The sequence below is a fragment of the Dermacentor albipictus genome, chromosome 4 (genome assembly GCF_038994185.2).
Source record: "Dermacentor albipictus isolate Rhodes 1998 colony chromosome 4, USDA_Dalb.pri_finalv2, whole genome shotgun sequence".
Classification (NCBI taxonomy): Eukaryota; Metazoa; Arthropoda; class Arachnida; order Ixodida; family Ixodidae; genus Dermacentor; species Dermacentor albipictus.
The window spans coordinates 160826592-160841873 of record NC_091824.1 but is presented as its reverse complement, the minus strand read 5'-3'; the positions used below and the strand labels follow the sequence as shown (position 1 = coordinate 160841873).

The 15282-nt window shown below is 43.2% G+C and overlaps 2 protein-coding genes across 10 annotated transcripts in view; one reads left to right on the top strand and one right to left on the bottom strand.

Annotated features, from left to right (window-relative positions):
* The window catches only part of LOC135899990 (neprilysin-1-like), a 702442-nt gene that overhangs the window by 448629 nt on the left and 238531 nt on the right, over positions 1-15282 (top strand). The window lies entirely within an intron of this gene.
* The window catches only part of LOC135899989 (cell adhesion molecule DSCAM-like), a 49459-nt gene that overhangs the window by 10022 nt on the left and 24155 nt on the right, over positions 1-15282 (bottom strand). The window contains exons 3-6 of the mRNA XM_065429409.1: positions 5242-5607; positions 3359-3469; positions 1921-2127; positions 825-1121 (exon numbers count right to left, since the gene is read on the bottom strand). Of these exons, the coding sequence (XP_065285481.1) occupies positions 825-1121; positions 1921-2127; positions 3359-3469; positions 5242-5607 (981 nt within the window). The remainder of the gene's footprint in view (positions 1-824; positions 1122-1920; positions 2128-3358; positions 3470-5241; positions 5608-15282) is intronic.

Sequence of the window (15282 nt, the reverse complement as noted above, 5' to 3'; positions counted from 1 at the left end):
TTTGCTTCTACATTTACATTTTACTTTCTTACTTCACTGCTTACAAAATATGCAGCGTACAAACCTACGTGACCTATATTTAGAGAGCGTCGAAAATGCCTCGTTCCTTTGTTCAAAAAAAAAAAAAAGAGAGAACTAATTGCAGTGCAAGGGCCGCGTTGGACGTGTTTACAGGAATGCAAAACTAGAACGTTTCATCCTTCTTTAGCTTGCTATACTCGTGTAAACTGTCATATTACACTGGGAGGTAGCATCACCTTATCGCGCTAAGACGAGGGTAGAAAGGGAGACGTTGCCTTGAGTGAACCTCTGTAAGCGGCGATGCATCGATCAGAGCGAGAAAGGCAAAGTGAGTCATTTAGTCATTTAACGTTTTCTCTCCTCCACTTATAGGCGAAATTCACTCGATCAATAATTTGCGTCAGCGTGTTTCAGCCGTCGTCGCGTCGCACTCGCGGGTCTCTATGCAAACGATGGGGTATTCTAATAACAGGCAACGCATAGTGGAGGAGATCCCCTGCTGCCGAATTCGTGAAAACACGTCGATTTTCCAGCGCGTGCACTTGTATTTCCAGAAAGTGTTAGTTTCAGCGACGGTATTCAATAATACCTCAACCGCCTTTCTAAGCGGATAAATAGATGCAATAAAATTTTTCTATTAACATGCTTCTTTTGTGACTGCCAGAAATATATACAGTAAATAGCGTTGCGTTTCCATAATTGACGCGCTGTCACGTGCTGAAGGTCTGCCTGAGGTCACCTTATTATTTCTTTGAAGCCAAGAACACAAGAAACATTCTCCAACGGGATGTCATTGTACTCACATTTTATCTCGAGCAGAGTCTCAGACGCCAACTCTGAGCCCCTTAGACTCTTGTTGAATGCGACGCACTTCAGCCGCTCTCCGTTGCGTTCCTTCGTGGGTGTGACCAGCACGAAGCTGGTGGTGACGTTACCGTCCGTCGTGGTACGGTACAGGAGCGACTCGACGGGATTCGAACCCAAAAACCAGCGTATTTCTGCCGCGGGACGGGATCCACGACTCGTGCATACAAACTCTGCCGGTTCTTCGAAGTACAGCTCGGTGTGGCTGGCCGTAATCACAGTGCTCGCAGGAGGCACTGCGTGAAGTGCAAATGTATTCATTTTTATTCTCTGTCCTTCTGTACTCTCCGGCAGTGGATTTATAAAACATCGCACAAACTTGAGATTCTCCAGAAGTACGGTGTACCCTGAAGGCTGGCGATACAGTATAGGCAAATGCAGCCCTTCCACAGTCTATATTTCATAGAAAGGTGGAGGTAGGCCACACTTTAGTGAAAAATAGAATAACTACAAAAGTTTTCGCAAGCGTCCATATAATAAGAACAATAGCTGAATAAATTACTTATGCGGGCCACATGCTAATCAGATCCTATAAGGGAAACATATGCAACGAAGCTATGGTAAAACTATCCGCGGAAACCGAATCTGATAAGCCGGTTACTGGAAACATTTTTATCGAGGCTCGATCTTCATATCGCAATATTTGCTGAGTTATAATCGATGTTGACAACAGTAGCGTGTCATGGTCTAGAGCGTTTAACAGTTTGGCTGCATTTAGCATAGATGGCGTTTAGCATAGACAGCCAGTTAAAGATGACCACGAAATCATGTCGACTTCTTCGGGACAGATTCGCCACTCAAGCGTAGCTGAGCTTAGATAACAATGGTTCCTGTGCACGCTCTCACACTAGAAGCCTGAAAACGCTGAATCTGTTGATTTTAATTTCATTTTACAATAAGTGTACCGAGAGGAGATACCACACTCTTGCGTAATGCCAAAAAATTCTCTTGTTTCTTTTTCTGTTTCATACATACTACAGAAGGCACTTCGTTAAGCGCGGTGTTTTTCCACTTGACAAATGTCTACGAACTCACAATGGATGAGCACGTGAATTGAGAGGGACTTGGAGAAGAGACCGTCCAGAATGGAAGCCGTGCATGTGGCGTTTAGGCCCCAGTGGTGACGTCGCAGAGGCTCAATGCGAAGAAACGTCCGGTGGACGTCGTCCTCTTCCACCACACTGCTCACGTTCGCCGCTGCGCCCAGATTATTCTGCCACGTGGTGAGGAACCGGGGCTTCCCTGCGGTGGTGAGGAAACGCGATCATCAGGCGCCTGCATCCCGACGATCAAGCATGCTACGAGATTGGTCGTAGTTCGATGTGGAAAAATAAGCGGGCAGAACTCTGCATTAGTCCCTGCTATGTCAAAAATGGCGTCACTTTTCGGCCCCGTGCAACGGAACTATTATGTTAAAAAAATAATCAAATCGTGTGATGTTAAGTGAAAGAACCATGATCTAATTATCAGGCACGCCGTATTGGGCGGCTCCGGAGTTTTTCTGACCACTTGGAGTTCTTTAACGTGCGCCCAATGCACGATACACGTGCCTTACTGCCTTTAGCCATCATCGAAATGTTGCCACTACATACGGTCGCGCTCTGATCCCGCGACCTCGTGCTTAACAGTACAATGCCAAAGCCACTATGCAACTACGGCGGGTTATGTCAAAATGCCGAAAAACCAAAGTGGCTGCGGTTGACATGAGAGTGTAGATATGTCGTACTCTGTGAAAGCTACCGGTGGTAATTCATCGCGCTATTATCGCCTAGAACACTACACTATGTCACGCTTCTGGCAAGCCCTTCTGTAACAGTAATTTCCGCGTCTAAAGGTAGTCTTAGAAGAAATCAATAGCAATCTGAAGTTGGAAACCTTACTGCATCAACTTGGTTAAAATGCAACTTCGACGGAAATCCTATATGCGAAACCAGAAGATTATGACTTAAAATACTCGGGAGAAAACAGAATGGCATTGGTGCCAATAACCACAAACCTTGCTAGAGTCAACTATAACAAAATAATGACGTCCACAAAGACATAGTTGCTTCTTAGAGTACGGATTACGCAACTCAGCTACCACCCGCTCCACTGTGTCCCCTTTACCGAGAAAACAAAATTGTGAAAAAACTTTTTTCGGCGTATGCGGCATTCGTTGGCAGTAAACTATAGAAGTATGGGGTATTATATCTATGCTTATATCCGCCACACAGTTTGAGAAAGTACCGTTGACTTGCTGTCACATTTATTCTCCTCCAATTCTGACCGTAGACATAACGATCTCAATTTGCGCAGAATAGCTGTAATCGCCAAGGTGACTTTCGACCTGTTAGATGTCACTCATCGCAACTTCAACAGAAGCAACCCAAAACTACCTTATTATTTTTCTTTGAGGTGGCGTATAGCCATGCAATAAAGAGTGTTTTGGACACACAAATGCAAAAACTAATTATCTTGCAGAAGTCATACATACCTCCAATGATTTCACACACCAGAAAGAGGTTGTCGCCCTCCGTGTATGGTCCCACTGAATCTCGCACAACATTGCCGTTAACATCCTTGATTACAAATTCCGTTGGTGGCACTGAAAGAGCCAAGGGTAATAAGGTCTCTAACTAAAGGAATATAACACATTACCTAAGAGGTACGTCATACTGATATACTGCAGCTACTGAAAACGATACAGTGCAACCATTAGGCCACTTTCAAAACAAAACTTCAATAGGTGCCACAGAATGATTTTTACGTTTGAAAACAACGAAATAATTTTCGTTCTCCCAAGACAGACCTATATAGTATGGGTTTCAGTCGCACTCATTCATAAACGAAGATGGTTACGATATTTTTAACTTCAACAGTACTACGATGCTAATGAAAATAATATCCTACACATCTGCTAAGATGCTGTACAGCCTTGCAGAATTACAAGTTCGCTTCCAGTCGCTGTATCTACGTGCACTCCGTTTTACCGAATGCCTCTGTGTGTGTATAGGCATCCTTCTTTTTGGAAGTTTTCTTTCGTGACTAAAATAAGATTCAGTGCGCTAACCTACTTCGATTCACCTTCACAGTGACAAAAGAGCAAGTTGATATCGGTTTTATTATGGTTCTTCAGCCTTTGGAAAACGTCTTCTCTTGTCGATTTTTCCAAAGAAAGCAATATAGCTTTTGTCCGTGACACGAGGCGATGCGCTCGAACGAGTTCAAGCAAAGGAAACGATTTGCAGTGCAACGTCAGTTTCGCTCTTCCTCGGATGACGTATGGATCACGCTGCGATGTGTAACAGATCCGCTTGAAGGAAGCGATGGTTTCAGTCAAGCCGTCCAGAAACCAATATCGGAAAAGCCAGGAGCTTTGCTCTATGGCTTTATTTTTCCTAAAATATTCAATAGATGTAAAAATGGGGCAAGGAAAACAGAATTGTGGCGCGCTGAAAATAAACTCGTGTGGTGTATGGCACACAGTATACGGAAAGACCGTATGGTTTGTGTTCGCGATGTTTGGTATTTTAACGGCCTACTTGAAATGCGTATGGTACGCAGACACTGTGGGTAAAATAGGTAAAATATTAACATTCACTCGGATGTCGGCAGAAATTTAATGTTTCAATGAAACAACTATTTTCTGTTCTTGTGCCTGCCACTGTAATTATACGTCAATTATGCATCAGAAACTTCACCTGTTCCTCGCTCTAACTGCTATAGCACACTGCACAGTATTCGTATTCCAGTCCAGCAACAACACTTATTAAGTTGGAAATATTGCGTGAAATACGTTCCTAGCATAAAACGCTGCAAAAAACGATGTCACTTACAGCGTCTGAGAAAATAGTATAATGACATTGCAAAAAAATTTCATCTCCTGTTCTTCGCAGATGTTACCACTAAAATAGGCGCATTTAGTTCTATTCTTACAGTTGCAGCGTTCAGTGTGGTGATGTAGCATGCTTGCAAAATGATCCAACAGAAATAGAAAATTCACTTTTATTTTCCACCTGCCATCCATGCTGCTATTCGCACATCACTATCACGTCGTTTTCACACAATAATTAACAATAATGCTGATTTTACAGCTGCACCACAAATATCTAGCAAATGTGAGGCGCACATAAATAAAACACTTTCATTACAGGAACCCGGTGCTTTATCGCTTTTCCCGTTTTATCTTTCCCATCTTTCGTTTCTCCACGCTGCTTCTAACATGAATTCTGTATCCGCGTGCAAACTAGCCCGATACTTCATGCTATCACTCTCTACACTTACTAGATGGGATATTTATGGTTGAGGCAGTGGTCCTACAGCAGGCATAACTAGGCGAATGATCGCGACGAATACGCAAACGAATGCATCACGTACCAAAAACGGCCAGCGCGACGGTTGCGCTGTATCGCCTGCCGCTGGCGTAGAGCAGGTCGCAGACGTACGCGCCTCGGTCTGCGTAGTCCACACGGTTCACCTTGAGACTGGGTGGCTCCTGCAGCACCGAGAAGAAGGAGCGACCCTTCCACGCCTCGCCTCTGGTGTGGTGACCCTTGGACAGGCCGCCCCTGCGCGACCGGGCGTCCAGGCTGTAGAAAGGCTCGGTGCTGTTGTCGCCGCCGCGGAACCAGCGCACCAGCACTGCGGAGTCGTTGCGGCTCTCGACGCGAAGCTTGGCCAGGCACGGGATCACGGCGCGCCCGCCGTCCGTCGCGAGCACCGTGGTGCCTCGCGGGTCGACGCCTGCGCGAACAACGAGGAATGGCAATCCTCTGTTGAAGGCTACACGGAAACCTATACAGCTCACGAAAAGAACGGCTACGCGAAGCGCTGAGAATCTTTTATTGGAAAGCGGCGTCCAACGTTGTTTTCGCACGATGAAGGAGGTATTTAATCCTAAAGCAAGGTTTTGCTCTTTAGAACAGTAAAATTCAACATGCTGGAATAAGTGGTCCTTGTGCCTCTTAAATTCTTCAACAATTTTAGTCCCTTTTCTGTCCTTGATTGGCAAGTCTTAGTAAGAGCAATGTATTGTACCGGAATAAGGAAATTATCTAAACTTGTCTGAAGACATGAAGCGTGGCAAAACTGTAATAACATTAAGCGAATAAACTTGACTTCAACAAACGCTTGATTTATTCTCTCGAGAACAATGATGCCAGCCTCCAAAGGAATGAACTTGAGAAGTAGCGAGAAAATGCTGATTCTATGGAAGTTTGCAGCTGAAGTTTGCTTCTACAGCATCGTGAATTTACGCCGATCGCACGAAGTGAGGTCAAATAAGATTCGGAAACATCTTATTTATGGCTGTTGTCCTCTGAACCCCGTTGGTGTTCAATTCTTCGAGCAGACGCCCTACAAGTTTCCTTCACCAATACTTCCTTTTTAGTACATTGTACATATAAATTGCAAACCTGTTAAAAGTTTTAAACGTGACGTTTTCACATTTTGTGAGTATAACCATAACCTTGATAATAATAACTTGATAACTAATAATAACTTGATAACTAATAATAACTTGATAACTAATGATAATAATACCTACCCAAATTAGAATGTATTGAATATTCTTCGTCACGATCGAAATTGATTTCACATGAAGTAAAACTTACAGGTGCGAACGACACCTTACTTCGTTGACAGGTGACATGTTACCGCATGACATGTTACCGCACGCTGAAGTGAAACTGATATTGAGTCTGTAAACCTGAATAACATTAATGCCACCTCCAGACATAAATAACACTAATAAAAAAATACAAGTGCTGGTAGCTCTTATCATTGCCTATATAAAGCGTGCCAGTTAGTTATTAAACGTGAAAATGTGCGCCTTTATAAAATTCACCGCGCTTAGAATTAGCTCCTCTGCAAAGCACCTAACATTTTGCACATTCATTGCAATATTATCTAAAGATTTCTGGGGGATATATCAACCGTCACACTTAAATATTAGTTATGCTTTTTCACCTTTTCTTGAATTAGCGCAACTCCGAATGATGCAAGGAAACTAGGTACATAGGTACCTAGTCTTCTTGCCCGAGCATTCCCGCATTGTGATGATGCAAATAAATTTCAACTTCAACTTCAACTTCAACACATTAGGAAAACAACAAAAGACAGGAAACATCTCTTGTTCTTCTGTGGGACTTGGTTCGCACCGCAATCAGTAGCACTCTATAGATTGCAAGACGGCTGCGTTCTAGCGCACAGTTTCACTCCCGAAGCCAGCAAAAAATGTGTACTGCAGCAGCTATTCCTACATTAACTTCTTGGAACGAACCAGAAGATATGCAGTTTGAGTTCTTTGTGAAACGTTCTACAAAGCATGTTTTGGGAACGCAGAAATATCAAGTTAACGTTCAGGAAAAGAACCATTATTCTACGTGTTGTAGTTTCCTAAAGTACAAACTTAAAAGGAAATGAGACGAAGACCAAGTGTTTAATTAAGCCATTTGACCGATAAGAGTACGTATCAGCGACACAAAAGATAAACAAGTGTGACTAAGTAGAGTCTGTCATTTGTGTATAGAGTAGAGTCTTCACGAACACTGATCCTAAAGGGCACATGAGGTGACAAGCCCGAAGCCGTACCATTCTCAGAGAGTAAACAAAGATTTTTTTTTTAAGTTGGGAATGGTGCACTCAAGCCGAAGCACGTTTGTGCCCTTGCTTTTTACATCAGCAGAAATACGAGGGATGTTTCTGTTGCCTCAGTCATTTTAGCCTCTACCCATTTGCGGGCTGCTGGTGCCCAATTTTAGAGAGAACATTACCAAAAGCTATAAGCACTTTTCTTTCGCCACCGCTATCAAGCGCAGTTGTAGCGACTCGTGGCTCTATAGGGCTTCTTTGAGCCTTCTGTGTTCTTTGCTACCGCACACGAAGGTGCTACCTCAGCGTGATTTCTTGTTTAGTGGGCAGAGCAATCTCCTAGTGTTCGCACTAAATCGACATGGTGGCTTAGCTCAAAGAAGCATACAAAAACTCTTAGTAAAGCAATAAAGGGGGCTAGTTGGTGAATGTTCATGGTTATATTGCACTCAGTTTTACACAGACAATATTAAGTGAAGGACGGAACGTGGACAGACGTAGCGCAAACTTGCGCTGCGTCTGTCCACGTTCCATCCTTCCCTTAATACCGTCTGTGTAAAACTGAGCGCAATATAACCAGATACAAAAACTCGTATAATGACATCTGCAACTCGGCGCACTGCGTCAACACTTCGTTCCAAAGCATGCATCGATTTTATCTGGCTCGTCACTGGTCGTTCGCATAGAAACGTTTTTCTCGTCACTGCTGCCCCGAGAAAAAATAATTGTGGTTTACAGCTATAATACGGAACCTTCCTGAAATCCATGGAAATTGGTTGGTTCATATTTACTTATTATTTAGGTGAGGTCAGCGAAAGATATGCTAAGTAATGTATTTTTGCTTCTTCTTTAAATCGTTTGACTTGCTGCATATCTTTTATACGTAATATAATAAAAGTAAACAAAAAAGTAAGCTTCGTTGCCATAACAAGCATCTCTTTATTTAGTGTAATTGAGTTGTTTACTTTCTAGATATTCTGGAAATTTCTTATTATCGGCCACACGAATACAGTGCAAAATATTCTTTTTTGTTTAATGTCTGACGTTCTATACTAGAGAAAATATAATATTTTCCCGCAATATATATGCTAAATCCAATCACCATTTTAACCCTCGTGCATGTTTGTCCATATTCTTGTATTTGCTTGCTCCACTTAGGGATATTTCACTAACCTTTGCGGAATTTTTTCATGATTAGTTGTGGCAATGAATGTAGGCCAAACTTATACCTATTCTTGCTCGTTGAGCTTTTATGCCTTGTACTCTATATTCGTCCCATGTCGCCACGCCTGGCCTATTTTTCCGACGCCGTATCGACCGTATCTATCTAGAACTAAACAGAGGCAAGAATGGAGCAGCGAAGGCTTCGTATCAAGAGCAGAAGTTGCAGTACTAGTATATTTTGTGATGTGCGTGTACCATACTATTATATTTAACTCCTTTTGTGAAAGAAGAAAAATTATTTTTAGCCTATTGTTATAGCAGCCTCCCGTCAAGTTCTTTACGGTGTCTACTTATTTTCGCGTAGAACGCCTTTGACGTTTTGAAAGCACTTATATTAAGCAATTTGTCATTAGTGGCGGCGGACAGAGGGAAGTGGTGCAGTTTAGCGTAAGGAATAAAAATGGTTATATATTTTTTTATCATGCTAATCATTGCAGATGTGGTTTTTCAATAATTTGAACCAATGAGTGTTCTACGTATCTCTATTAAGCAGCAATGTTCATACGACCATTTAATTGCCCATATTCTCCTCACAAGTTTCTGCAGTAAACGTTATTTTTTGGTTGTGCTCGTGATGTTGCTACACGTGAGGTTAGCGTGGCAGCCCTGGCCCGAAAGAGCTTTGGCTGAGCGTCTCTTTCTGCGCCAAATGTATCACCATGCCTCCATCAGTCCTGTCTCTCGCAAATATGAGAAGAATGCGTGACACTTTCATGCACAGTATCCGTGAGAATTCCGGTAATACTAACTGCTTCTCCATGTTTCTTTGAGTGCAATGAAGTGGGAGAAATAGAACATTTAATGGGGTCCTGCAAGCGCTTCCGTCCTGAAAAAAAGGAGGCTTGCGAACATCATGAGAACACGAGGATTTACCCATGGACGGGCGGAACATTAGTGGTTGAGAAGAATGGACTGTTGGCAAATTTATGCATCGAGAGCTAGTGCACTGGAGCCACATTTCTAGTTCGAACTTCAGCCAAGCTTGCTTAAAAATGAACGCGGCTTGATTTCCAGAAGTACAGTATCTGCGCTAAGACGGGAACTGTTTATCAGTTGCAAGGCACACTGCGTGTTTATGTACTTTTTAGGCATACAATACCAAAACACAGCTCTACATGCACTAAAATTAGAAAATCTCGTTCACGTTTACTTGTGGCCATGTAAAGTACATTTCTACTAAGAAATATTACTTGAGTTATAAATAATTGATTACAGTACATAATCATTTTTAAATATTGGTTTGCTGAACTATCCTGAATTTAAAATTTTCTCCAGCGTACGAAAATGCTGCTACAAGCTACGAGTTGGTTGCCATGCTTAAAGCCCCATTTAGAGGTTTAAAAACAGCGCGTCGTATGTGATACGTAGGACATTGCAGAGTTAAAGACATCCCGGCTATAACTGGGGCCTTGCAGGAACGCCTCCAAATATAAATACACTTTTTCCCGAAATGGCAACGAACTGTGGCGGTGGTCTCTGGCATATCCGTAATTTGACGGAGCTGCTGAGATGCTGTAATAAAAATAGATGTTGTGGTTTGTTACATTTGAAACGAGAAACAATTGAAAAATAAAGCGGACTGTTGCATCAGGGTTTTCATCAGCTAAGCATCATATGATTGGCTGTCATAGTCATTTCATCTGTGCACGCACTTTTCACCATGCAGTTCTTGGATTGTTCAGATAAATAAAGAAGTTCTTACTTAAAGACATCTTTTGAATAGTGTCCCGAAAGAAATTGAAGCGCCATTTATGCTGCAGAAAGATTCTAATAAAAAGCTTTGATTATCAAAAACATGGTTTTCTACGGTCAATAAATAGATCAAGCTCGACAAGGTATTATCGAATATCGTCACAGCGTCAATTTATGCAGCATACCTGTCACGGACTGTTCATATAAGTTCAACTTGTGGTCAATGTAGCCGTACACCATAGCTGACCGTAGACAAAAAGAAAATAATATTTGCTTTCTTTTGTTTTAACATTTTTTTTAATTTTTACCTTTTTTAATACTCTGCTTGAGGAAAGTTCGCGTCGTTGACTGCCACGCAGTAGTGCCAAAAAACGAGATAGGGCTTCTTCAAATGTCCACCTTACTCACGACATAGTCAAATTTTTTCGCTATCCTCCAATGTCACGAAATGTCCAAGAAACTCCAATGTCCTCCAATGTCCAAGAAACAGTCACATTTGCGATCGTGTACTCTAAAGCAATTTTAATACTGGTCATTTTAGAAGGGAGAGCTTTCGTGAAACAGTGCGAATTCTCCGGCGGAAGCTTTCTTTATTTCTTTATTGTGTGCTTTTGATACGTTAGGTTCAGTCGTTAAGGTCGCAACTTGAACGATTTCTCAAGGGTATTAATAATTTTTGTTGTTGTTGTTGTTTGGCCTGTTAACAGAATGGCGCATTGTATAAGCTTGCATTTTGTGGTTCATTTCAGAACCGATCTAAAGCGAACGACCGACTTACTAGCACCGCTTTGTTGATCGAAAAAAAGGGGCCTCATCTGTTATTTCATCCTTATCTCTGTGCCCACTGGAGTCGAAGAATGTCTCAGCAAACATTTTTGTTGCACCCACATCTAGCTAGCCGCCGTCATGTACCATGCCCTGGGCGCGAAGCGTTTCTGTTACGGAGGCGTGCAAGCAGAAATAATTTTCGCTAACCACTCTTATGCTTGGCGTATCTAATTATTCGGTTTTCCCGAGGCTGCAAAGTTAAGCAAAAAAACCACTGAACACTTTAGGTCAGCGCATTGTGTTTGCTTTGGAGCGAGCATAACTAATTAGTAACTTTCCTGTTAAAATTCTTAGTAAAGGAAGACAAAAACTGATAAACAGTTGCAAGTCGGTGCTACGAATGTTTAAACTGCACCTGTCTTGTCTACGGAGTACTGAGCACTTCCATGGATTTGGCAGAAACCGCCGTTTAAAACATTTTATTCAAAGATTTTGTTAATGACACTGCTTCCTTGGTATAGCTTTGGGCTAACTTTCTGTAAATGCCAACTTTTCTTTTCTCGTAAGCCTGCAGGTGACGCCAAAATAAAAAGGTTGTGACGCCCATTCTATGGCCATTGAAAAAAAAGTGCTTGGAGCTTTTGGACCGCTTACCAGGCGTCCGCCACACCAAAGGATAACAGTCGTTTCAGAGCGACACATTTGCATTGGAGGCCACCGTGCGTCTTTATTTTAGGGCGTCACTGTCAGGCAATACTTTTGCTCTGCACCTAATTACCGATTCTTAAATCAGTTTAGACCCGCGGTGCTGGAGCAGTTGCTATGGAGTTGCGGTGGCTATATATTGAAGGGGGTGAAAGGCAGAAAACACCCGCTACCGTGCATAGGCTGCACGTTTTGGCACGTAACACCTCGAAATAAACAAAATTATTAGTCAATTCAGCAGAAAAGTGTGCAACACGTTCTATATAAGCGTGCTTAGGTAATACGGAGGTTTATTATAACGTACATCTCTAGTATTTTGAGAGCACGCAATTTTTTTTTTTTGGCACCGCTTATGGCGGGAGCCTGTATACCTATCACTAAATGACATTTAATTTAATTTCCCTATTTCCAGCACTGTACCTCTATATACAGTAATACAGAGAATTATTCCCCTAGCTGTTATGTTATCTCGTCGTATTGTAAGTTTCCATTCTCCTATTCAATTACCACTGTATTTCACAGAACAAATCGGATTTTACAGATCGCAATAATTGTTTCGCGTATCGCGCTGAAAAGGCCAGAAGACCAACCAATAAATCAGGTTCCTACCTTACAAGGTAAACCCGTGCCCATACATTTATTACTGCAAGCTATAAATTTATTTACTTATTTATTTGAATACTCTCAATGTCACGTAGGGCGTTACAAGGAGGTGTGAAATTCTATGAACGAAGTGGAAACCGCGGTTTGAAGGATGGAGGCAGGGAGGTGGTTCTAACCGATCGCTGTCCTTAAAATGAAAGGATAAGCGTGCAGGTTTTACGCGTGCGCGTGATGTGGACCTTGAAGTATTAATCAGCGCGTGCTGAAATGTAACTAGTAGCTATTATTGAGGTGATTATTGGTGGGGCATGTGTTCTGGAATAGCCCAAGTCGCGCTATTTTTCTTCGTGTCGTAAAGTCAGGGAGGTCCAGCTGAAATACCTGTTAAAAATTAAAATAATATATTACCGTTTGCTTGCCAGAATTACGATATAATAACGACACACGCCGTGGATGAGGACTCCATATTACTTTGACGGATTGGATTCTTTAACATGCGTCCAGATCTAAGTGCAGGCGCGTTTTTGCATTCACCACCGTCGGGGTTGAACCCTCAACCTAGAGTTCAGCAGTGCAACGTCGTGGCGATTAAGCGAATGCGGCGGGTCCCAAAAGCGTGTTCTATACGAATTATGTAATTAAGTATGTGCTGTGTTTGCACACTGTTATGTAATATACATGTAAATACATTATATGCCATAACTGAGCTGAAACTTTAGTACGACCTAAAACAAATTGTGCACTGCCGTTCCACATCGTTGAAGGCGCTGAGTAACTAGCGGGGGCGCGATGATGGTTGCTTTGCTCATTTCAACCCTTTCACTGCGCTGTCAGGCGATGACGTTTACCCTTTTGCTGCAAAGCAGGCCAGCCGAGCATGCAATCCATGTTTGAACAGTGCTAGCGGAAGCGCGGGTCATTTGCGTCACATGCTGCTCGCATGTTTCTTTTTTTTTTCACTCAACAAGTGTTTGCAAACACATAGGGCGCTTTGTTTTTGAACGCCTACCGGAAGCAAATTGCGCGAGTCGATAAAGGGTTCCTCCACCAAGAATAGGAGAATGGACGGTGACGATCGAGACGCTGGGGCACCCTGGTCATCATTTTCTGCTTCGACTGAGCGCAGTTATAGCACACAAATAAAAAAATACAAAATGCGCGGAAGGAAAGCCCACGAAATTGAGTTTTGCCTTGGAACTTAGTACACCCTTCCATTCCATCGAAAGGCCAAACAGCTTTTGGACTAAGGTAATTTTTATTCTTCTACGCTCACGTCCTCCTTTCTATAATGTTTTCCCCGCAAAATTCCTGAAATCACTGCTGCCCATTCGCCGCTTTGCTATCCTAAACCAGCAAAATTACTTTTGATATATTGTTTTATGGCAGCCACTATATATAAAAAAAGAAACACTTAGAACCCTTTCGCAACTGCTTAAACTCACGCTTTTTTGAAATACTTGAAAACGTGTTTTAAATCAAGAAAGCTATAAGAAATGAAGGAAGCCCCGAGAATACTCTTTTTTTATTTTCTTTTGCTAAAATAACTGGTAAACAATCTCAAGTACCTGTCTGCACCCGCCGAGCATCCAAGTCAGCGTTCTTTGCGGCCATACGAGAGATTTCGCACGAGCGCCTCGGCAGACAAGGAGGCAGAAATGTAGGCGCCTACATCGTCCCCCTAGGTGCTGTAATATCGGATGAGAAGGATTGAGAGGGGCGAAGGATATCACATTCAGCAAAGGCTGTTCTGTAAGGCTAAGTGAATGGACAGACATTTTTCCACCATGTTCAAGGCACTAAGGCATTCCTTGGGCTTTGATGTAGTCTGTCAGGGCTTGTAAATATCTTTTTACTCAACATAACTTTCTGAGTGGCCCCATGCTAATCTTGGGGCCACTGTAAGCTAAGTTTTGGCACATTCTATACAAATGGATCCTCGCCAAGTGTATGCGACGCGATCAACTGCAAAGGCCGCACCTGTTTGCTTTGTGGACAAATTTTGAATCTGTTTACACATGTATGTTTTACGTCGTGGCGGCTTAAGGCCCGTTTATAGTCCGACATCATTCGTACGCGGGCGAGCGTCGTTCGCGGTCAGTCACGCTACGTCGGTTGCGCTGCGCCAGCCGAGATGCCATCCCCTCTATACTTCAACGCGCACACCGTAGGCTGCTATCTTCGGAACATGCGCAGAAGGTTCGCCAAGTCGCGCGCCGTCCGCAAAAGCCGTCTGCGGAGTTGTGTTGGCGCCTTTTTTCTTCGCGCGCAATGCATTGTGGGTCGACGCAGTTGGCGGTGCCGGCGCGCGAATGGAGCAGGAGCCAAATTTGCGCCGGGCCCGTCGGGGCGCGCTGGCAGCCGCTGGTTACGTCGGCGCTGCAAACAACGTAACGTAGCGTGCGCGAGCGCGTGCGTTACGTCGGACTATAAACGGCCCTTTAGCGGCGATAGCGTTGCGCTGCTAAGCTCGACGTCACGCGTTCGACTCCCGACCTCAGCCGTCGCATTTCTATGGGGGCAAAGCACAAAACCGCTTGTGTTAGATTTGCGTGCACGCCCAGGAAACCCAGGAGCTCTGAATTAATTCGGCGCCTCCCACCTCGCGTGCCTCATTAATATATCGTGGTTCCGGCCCGTAAAACTTCATATCTTATTATGTCATTTTTCAGAAGGTTTCTCTGGCCTGAAGCTTTTCTTTCCGTGCGAATGTTTCAAATTACTGGGATTTTCTTACTGCGATAACATGTCTGTGCGTGTGCGCGCGGGCGCGTGTGTGTGTGTGTTGTAGGCGCGTCGTATAAGTAGTTCATAGTTTAATGTAATATTTCTCACATA